At 34.0% G+C, this 9265-nt stretch overlaps 1 protein-coding gene across 1 annotated transcript in view; it reads left to right on the top strand.

Moving 5' to 3' along the window:
- The first annotated feature begins 85 nt into the window (after positions 1-85).
- The window catches only part of LOC107734018 (trafficking protein particle complex subunit 9-like), a 181729-nt gene continuing 172549 nt past the window's right edge, over positions 86-9265 (top strand). Inside the window, exons 1-5 of the mRNA XM_016545874.1 lie at positions 86-140; positions 571-1171; positions 2823-2858; positions 4775-4920; positions 6578-6703. Of these exons, the coding sequence (XP_016401360.1) occupies positions 86-140; positions 571-1171; positions 2823-2858; positions 4775-4920; positions 6578-6703 (964 nt within the window). The remainder of the gene's footprint in view (positions 141-570; positions 1172-2822; positions 2859-4774; positions 4921-6577; positions 6704-9265) is intronic.

The following is a 9265-nucleotide window of genomic DNA, read 5'->3' on the forward strand; positions in this document are numbered from 1 at the left end:
TATAAGCCAAGAGGAGACTAGTTTTCCTTTGCTAAAGTAAGGAAACTTGGTTTCCTTGGCTCCTGCATGTCTCAGAGGTGCGCGCATGACGCCTACATCCTACGTCATCCGCCTGCACGACTTCCGCGCAGTGTTGCCAAGTCCGCGGTTTTCCCGCGGAATTGGGCTACTCAGTCAGCGGAAGTGAGAAAAGAGTGTTTATTACGTTTGAAAAATTGATATTTATTTTACAAAAATGCATGGATTTGCTACAGGAGGCCTTTATTCACCCCCCGGAGCCGTGTGAGGGACGTTTTATTACGGATGCGTGCACTTTATTTCACGTCTTCTGAACTGTTGACAACCAACACCCGCTTACCCCCATTGAAAGGCTTGGAGGGGCCAGGACGATTTTTAATATAACTCCGATTGGATTCGTCTGAAAGAAGAAAGTCACATACACCTAGGATGCTTTGAGGGTGAGTAAAACACAGGCTAATTTAAATTTTTGGGTGAACTAACCCTTTAACCCCTTTGAAACCTGCTGTAATAAAACAGTATGTTGTTTTGTGTATTGTTTTCCTTCTCTAGAGGTGCTGTATGCAGACATGAGTGTCCCAGACTACATGCAGTGTGCTGAGGACCATCAGATGGTCCTGGTAGTGGTCCAGCCCATGGGCATCGTCCCAGAGGACCAGTTCTTCCGCATCTACAAACGCATTGCCAGCGTGAGCCAGGTCAGCATACAGGACTCCCAGCGCGTCCTCTTCATCCGATACCGCCACCATTACCCCCCTGAGAACAACGAGTGGGGCGACTTTCAGACCCACCGCAAAGTGGTGGGTCTCATCTCAGTGACCAGCTGCACCACGACCAAAGAGTGGCCGCAGACGTCCGATCGGTTCCACGGGCAGAAGGAGGTGTTCGGCTCCACGCTGTACGACTCGCGGCTGCTGGTGTTCGGGCTGCAGGGGGAGGTGGCGGAACAGCAGCGGACAGATGTGGCATTCTACCCCAGCTACGACGACTGTCCTGATGTGGAGAAGCGGGTGGAGGATTTCGTGGAGTCTATATTTATCGTCCTGGAGTCGAAAAGGCTGGACAGAGCAACCGATAAATCTGGCGATAAGATACAACTGCTGTGTGTGCCGTTTGAGAAGAAGGACTTTGTGGGCTTGGACACAGACAGCAGGTGAGTTTGGGCTCTGAGAATATGTTAATCTTTATCGGCAGCCAGATTAATCGGTTATTGGAAAACCCATTGCCTATATGTCTGTATCTAGAAAAGGGTGGCTCATGAAACTTCAGTTAACACTTAATTAATATCTTGCTAAGGCAAGCATCATTATTCGGGATGCATGATATAGAGGTACTATATCGGTTATTATCAGCTGATATTAAATATATTTTTTACATTTAGTGTTTGATATTTGGATATATTAGCCAGCTATTTGCTTGTTGTACATGCTATTTTTCTGTATTTTTCCATTTTAGATTACCTTTACTATCATCGAATACTAACTTAAAGTTATTCTTGATAAACGCTATTGGGTCATTCCGTGTCAACTCAACCAGAGGTCCCCGGCTTAAATTTTTGATTTTGCTAATATTTTTTCTGAAGAAAGACAGACGGGTATAGTGATGAAAGCTAAAATATTAAATGTCATTAACATTAACATTATTAACATTAACATTATGATGCTGCAATCTTTCTGAAGTAATTTTTAACCTCCTGTAATTTGGCTCTGAATCTCAGGTGAAAATTGCCATTTTGACCCCCCTCTACAAAATAGAGTATTACTCAGTAAATATTCATCCATGACATTTAATATTTGGGCTATCATCACTATACATGTTTATCTTTCTTCAGAAAAAATATTAGCAAAATCAAAAATTTGAGCCGGGGAAATTTCTGAAATTTGGTTGATTTAGAAATATTGAATGACCTTAATATTTTATTACCACTACTAAATGTAATCTTTTGAAAATTTCTTAATGTATGTATTTTTCATACTGTACATTATAATGTTGTGATGCCTAAATTTATTTGTAGCATTTATACTGACTGATTTTAGTTTTTATTGTTTTATTTTTTGTTATTTTTATTTAGACAATGGATTTCCAAACTTTTTGTCAGCCGAAACCCTAAAATATTTACTTGAAGTTTCTCCTGAGATATATAAATGTTTATATATATATAACATCTCAATAATAAAATATTTTGATTTATGTATTTTTTAAGCATGTTATTTTGAATTAATTAATTTACATTTTTATAGTAATAATTTAACAATAAATTAGCATGTTCATATATCATTCATGTGGCCAGTATCCAACATCACATTCAAATAAACAAATAAAATAATATATTTTTTAGATATTTTATATATAGTATATATCCACATTTATTTATATTTATGTTTTTGCATTTTTAGCATACAAGTACATAAATAAAATGTTTATATATTTATAATATAGTCCAATAAATGAATAGGTAAAAGAATAAAAACAAATTATGCATTTTATATATTGTTATAAGTGTTTTATTTTGAATTAATGTATTTGAAATTTTTATGATTTGAGAAGTTATTTGCTTTTTTCAACCCACAAACCCGCTGCAGTTCATCTGCAGATCGTAATTCATCTGAACTGAAGTCTGAATCGACTGTGGTAAATACTGAATGCCCAGGAGTCCCACAGTATATGATGGTTTTGCTTGTAGGTCAACCGTGCATGATCTTCTATCCTTTTTCATGAGTTTTGCCATTTGTTTTTCATGGTTGTTGTTTTTTCTTCCCTTCTCTTGTTTTGCCTTGTTTTATTTGTCTTTCTTCTTTTCTTTCATACTGTCCTGTGAGTTTATTATTGGGTGTGAAACGGTGAGCCGGTTTAGTTCATTCTTACCTGATCAGCCTCTTCCTCTCCCCGTCAGTGACACAGTGGTTGGACCTCGATTCTCTTGTGTCTCAGTTTAGAGTAGAAAGGTCAAATGTTTGAGATGAAAGTCAATGTGCAGGAACGGAAAAAGATTTTGAAACTTTGTGTCCTCATGTCGTCTTCGAGTCAATTGTTTAAAGGTGAAGTGTGTCTTTTTTTTTTTGAGCGAATTATCAGCTTTAGAATAAACCAGTGGCAGACTTCCTGTTTGCTTGACTAATGGTAGATTTTTACTGTTTTGCAGTTCTGTTTGGTTATGCATAATTGACACACTTCACCTTTATGGTGAGAATATTTTGAATCCGTGTTGGAAATATGGGAACAATTCTTTGGGTTCTGGTGCCTGAAAGGGTCAAGTGTTTAATCAAGCATACTGCATTTCTTATTCACTATCTCTGTCTGTTTTAACTGCAGAAATGCATGGATGTCATTCAGTAATTCATGAGTGATTGCTCGCAAAGCTTTATGCTCATCTCATCTACGGTCGCAGCATGAATTTGAATATGACATCCATGCGTCTATAGAAAACACTCTCTGAGTTTAGTTGTGAAGTTCTTGATCGGAAGTTAAATATATAATATAAATATAGTATATATAATGTATAATATAATATATAATGAATAGATTATATGTTTATAAAGATTATATTTATTTATATAAAGCAATACTATTAATTCTAGTTTTAAATATATTTTAGTTTTTAATGCATATAGTAATATATAAAAAGTATTGATTTATTTATTTTTGGCAAAGTTGTATAACTATGTTTGAGGTCTATAGTGTAGGTTTAGACTAATTGATTATTAAAATAATAATCTTAGTAATTATCTATATATATGTTATGTAATATTATTACTTTTATACACAAGTAAATACTGTATTTTGATTTTTTTCTATGTTTCTCTCTCTCTCTATATATATATACAGTATATAAAATGATTTAAATATATGATAAAATGATGTAAATACTATTATTGTATAAATATTCAATATTTATATAAATAATAAATATTATTATTGTATTATTGTATATGTAATTGCTGATTTTTTAAAAACTTATTTTACTTATTTAATTTGACTTATTTGGTGCATATTTTATGTTATTATCAATATTATAAATCTTTTTTTCCCTCCAATATAGCATTGAAACATTTAAAGATGATAGTTTAGTGTATTTGTATCTGTCAAAAAATATTATGCTTGAATTGGGCAAAAAAAAAAAAGTCTTTCAATATTGGTTTAATCATTAGACTGTTGCTGATCATATAAAGTATTTATATGTTTACTGATACATCCTCTCTATGTAAAAGTGTAAACTTTAAGAAAAAGTTAAGATGAAGAATATTCTCCTGTTTATCTCCTGTCTGGTTCTCACTTGAATAACACTTGACCCTCTTGCACACTATCTATGTAGGGGTCCTTCCACCAGAGTTTTACCTCCTCATGTTTATAAAATAGAAATCCCTCATTTTAAAAAATTTATTTAGTTTTTTCATCCCCATGGGATTGACCTCAAGTTGCTTTATGTCCCCTTTAGTTAAAATCCCCCCCTCCCAGTTTTGCCTGTGCATCCCCTTCCTTCTGCATCCGTATCTTCACCTCCAGCTTCCCTCTCTCTGTCTGTAAATCCTGGGCTAAGACAGAAGACCAAGCTTGATGCAAAACCACATCAGCATATTTGTGTTCCATATAAGGAGAGCCAAATGAGACGACATCGATCCACCGCTGATAAAAATAACTTTAATTAAATATGGCTGACGTCACCTGCACTTGGCTGCGAGCTCGTCTTGCATCGATTAAGCTCTGTGCGTAAATGCTGAATGTTTATCTGACGCCTGTTGCTGCTCCTCTTCCTCAGGCACTACAAGAAACGCTGTCAGGGCCGCATGAGAAAGCACGTCGGGGATCTGTGTTTGCAGGCAGGCATGCTGCAGGATGCCCTCGTACATTATCACATGGCTGTAGAGCTGCTGCGGTCTGTCAATGACTTCCTGTGGCTGGGAGGTAAGATGGTGATTGATTGATAAACGTTTCACAGATATACTTTCACACCAAGTCAGTGTTATTTTAGTATCATTGTTAGGGCTGCACGATTATGACAAAAATCATAATTGTCGATTATTTGCCCTAATCATTGTGATACTTTTATAGTTTTTATTAATATGTTAAAATAGTTTTTTATATTTTCATTTAAATACAAGTTTTAGTTTTGTTGTTTTTATAAAATGTAGTATTTTTTGTAGTATTGTAATAATAATTGATGAATATTTTATTTTTTATTTGTAATTTATATTATTAATTAATTTAGTTATTAAACTAAATAAATCAGAAATGTTAATAGCTGAAATAGGAAATATATACAAAAATAAACCTAATCTTAGTTAAAAAACTTATAGTATCAATCAATACTATTATAGTTTCTGTTAATATTTTATTCATTTCTTTTTTTATATTTTCGGTTTTCATTTGAAGTCTAAAGTTTTAGTATATTTTTGTACATTTAAAAAACAAAACAAAAAAAACTGTAGTTTAATTTTTATTTGAGTTATTTTAGAACATCAAGTTAAAATAAAAGAAAATGAGATGTTAAAAACTTTGTATTTTATTTTATTAAAATTTTCAGTCAACAAGTTTTAGTACTTTTAGGGCCAGTTTTAGTAAACAGGGCAAATTAGCGCGAGAGCGCAATTCCAAAACAGTGCCGATGGGCGTGGAAATTTATGCGGGTGATTTACTAACAACACGCAAATTAAAGAACACAGACGCAACATCTCATTTACATATCGACCAACGCAATATAACAAGCGCAGCGCAAATCAGCGTAGTCGCAAATAAAGAAATAATTAAGCCACAGTATGCTACGTTGAAAAGAACTGGAGGCCAAAAAAATGAAGGTTTGCTAGAAGTTTTGAGGGTTCCAAGTTGTCTTTTATTTCCTGAAGCAAATTAAAAATAGCATGGCTAGGCAAATGATATGTTCGGATAATGTGTTCTTCTGGCATTCCAAATAAATTAATAGGCTACATGTAGAAAAAAATCCTCTCCCTTCTACCACACACTCTCTGTTCTCTGCGGTGCCTCCTCCGAGCAACAATAATTGCAGCCATTTCAATCGCAAAATAGTTTAAGACTTGCTTTTTTTGGGCGTTAAATAATGGCGCAAATGCTAGTAATTTGATGAGCGCAAACATTAGTAAAACGCATTGCGTGATTCATTTGAATACTCTCCTCCTATAAATTTTGTGTCTGAAAGGGACACTCCTATAAATGCATATTCAGTAAGGTCAGGCGCAAAAATAACTGTCCACGCCTTTTCAGCACTAATTCGTTACTGCGCGTCTTTAGTAAAAACTGACAGTACAATTTTAACGCCAAAAGACGTTTTGCGCTGGCGCAAGCTGTTAGTAAAACTGGCCCTTAGTTACTATAATAATCCTGGTGTGATAAAATCACTCAATATCCATTTTTTAAACTCATGTGCTGACCAGCTAACTAAGCTAACCAATCCAGTCAACTTTCATCACAATCTCCAACTCTTCACCTCCAAGCAACTGACATCTTCAGTCTTTGCCCAAATGCATCTTGCTTTAAAACCTGCATGACAGATCAACTGTCCAGTGATGAATAGTAACAGTGAAATGGTTTGTGTGTTGTTCCTCAGCTGCTTTGGAGGGCTTGTGTTCTGCGTCTGTCATCTTCCATTACCCAGGAGGCACTGCGGGGAAGAGCGGAGCCCGCAAACCTGGCGTCTCCTCTGCTGCCGACGCTGGAAAGAGACACAGACCTGGTCAGTGCAGTCAGACACATCTATAACAACACTTTTTATCTAAACAAACAGTATCAAGATGATTTTCTTCATCATATTTTTGGTTTAATGGCTTGAGAGATTATTTAATTCTGTTGTAGATCTTCTGTATATCTTGGCTTTCCCCCCCCACACACATATATTCAAGAAAGAAATGTGAGGATGGAAACTGAAATAATGATTTTATTTACATCATCAATTAATTTGTAAGTGAATAAGCCAGTGAAAGAGTGGGATGTCTCTTAAATGATATGTCCGCACATGCTCAGATGTAATTTATTGCTCTTTGATGTTTATTTCTTAAATGAAACATTAGGAGTGAATTGTCAAATTTTCTCCACTGACAGCAGCAGAAGCGTTTAGTCTAAAGCAGACACATGATTATTGCTCAGTCTGTTATGCTGATCTAAAGCAGAGGAATGTGAGATCATTCTAAAACAGAGCAACATAGTTTTCAATTGATCTATTTATTTATTTTGTACAATTTATTATTATTATTATTATTATTTCCCCTCCCCCCTGAAGTTTAATATACTGTGGTTTAGGTATCGCTTTTCTCTTTCTTTCTTTCTTTCTTTCTTTCTACCTTTCTTCCTTCTTTCCTTCCTTCCTTCCTTCCTTCCTTCCTTTTTCTTTTTCTGTATTTTTTTCTTTTTGAAATTTTTTTCCTTTCTTTTTGTTTCCATTTTTCTTTTCTGTTTTTAAATAAATAATAATGAAAAAAAAATCATATTCATTTGCTCATATTAACCTCTATATTAAACTCTATAACATTGTCTTTTAACTCCATTAATAAATAAGCATATTCGTTTACATGTTTCATTTGCTAATTAATGCGCTGTGGTGGGTTTTTTGCTACAGATTTGCATCTACAGTAGTTCCAAAAAGTATTTGCACACTTGAAATGAATTTCATTTTGGTGCATAACAAATTATCAAATCAAATGGCATTTATTTTTCAACAAATAGACACTTTCCAAGTAAAATATTTCACAACAATTATGTGTATGATGAATGATAAAAATAGATGCTGTTCAAAATGAAGAGCAAAAACACAGCATTTGTGCAGATGCATTTTGGTTTGATATTTTAATATCTAATCCAGTGACATTCACATATTTTAAGTAAGACTTAAAGGAATAGTTCACAAATTTTTTTACTCATCCTCAGGCCATCCAAGATGAGTTTATTTGTTTATGGGAACAGATTTGGAGAAATGTAGCACTACATCACTTTGTGCACCAGTAAATTCACTCTGCAGTGAATGGGTGCCGTCAGAATGGGAGTCCAAACAGCTGATAAAAACATAGCAATTATTCACAAGTAATCCACATGACTCTATTAATGTCTTGTGAAGCGAAAGCTGTGTGTTGTAAGAAACAAATCCATCTCAAACCATTGCTTCCAGCTAAAATACGAGTCCTCTGTCCATAATATTGCTTTCTCCTGTGAAAAAGTTGAATCGGGAGAGAAATATGCACAGAGCAAGCACCGTTTACAAACAAAAACAATTCTAAACAAATATATCGGTGGATTTTGATGTGAGAGGACAAAAAAGGATGGACTTTTTTACTGGAGGAAGGGTTACTATGCATTATTTAGGCTATTATGATTATCTTGCCAATGTGTTAAAAAAAATCAAGGCCTAATTAATAGGTTAAATGTCTGAACTTAACTAGATAAAATATCTGAAAGTCTGATACATCCTTGTCAATGTAATTTTAGTATTATTTAAATATTACAGAATTTATTAATATTTTGAATTAGTTTTTTATATTTTGTATTTTAATTTTAGTTTATGTATTTGTAATTTTGTTATGTGCTTTTATTTTTATTTTTTTTATTAATTTTATATTTTTTTATTTAGCTTTAAATTATTTTTGATTTCAGTTTCATTCATTTTAGTATTTTAATGTAAATTTATTTAGTTGCCAAGGAAACATTTCTAATTTTTAAGTTTATTAATTTTTTATTAAAATCAATTTATTACAAAATCAGTATTAGTTACAATAAAGACAATGATTCTTTTTTTTTTTTTACTTCTTTAAAAGTAAAGAAATGATTCTTTTCACACTTTAACAACCAAGTTAAAGTGTGTGTGTGCATACATGCATAAACTTGGTTGTTTTGTCATTTAAAGGTGACATATCATGAAAATCTGACTTTTCCAGGTTTTAAGCCCTGGTGCATCTACCAACTAAGGAAACGTGAAAAAGATTAACCCAGTAACTTTGTTTTGGTAAGCCTTTTTCTTGTCTGAGAAAACTAGCGCGTCTGATTTCGCTCCCTTGGTGACGTTGCAAAGGGATCTCATTATAATATTACCGCCCCTTAATCTGTCAATTTCCACTCAGGGCGCCGTTATTGTGTTTTCGCAAGCGACAACGGTGTACCAGCTCTAATGCCATGGCGAAAGTTTGAGCAAAACATGCTAACTGTTCTGTCTTTGGCTGCACAGACCAGCACAGAACACTATTTAGATCTAAAATAAACATGCGATTTATTTCCCAGCAGTTTACCTTCACAGACATAACCGACTGTTTTT

The sequence above is a fragment of the Sinocyclocheilus rhinocerous genome, unplaced genomic scaffold (assembly GCF_001515625.1).
Source record: "Sinocyclocheilus rhinocerous isolate Xijiao unplaced genomic scaffold, SAMN03320098_v1.1 scaffold430, whole genome shotgun sequence".
NCBI lineage: Eukaryota > Metazoa > Chordata > Actinopteri > Cypriniformes > Cyprinidae > Sinocyclocheilus > Sinocyclocheilus rhinocerous.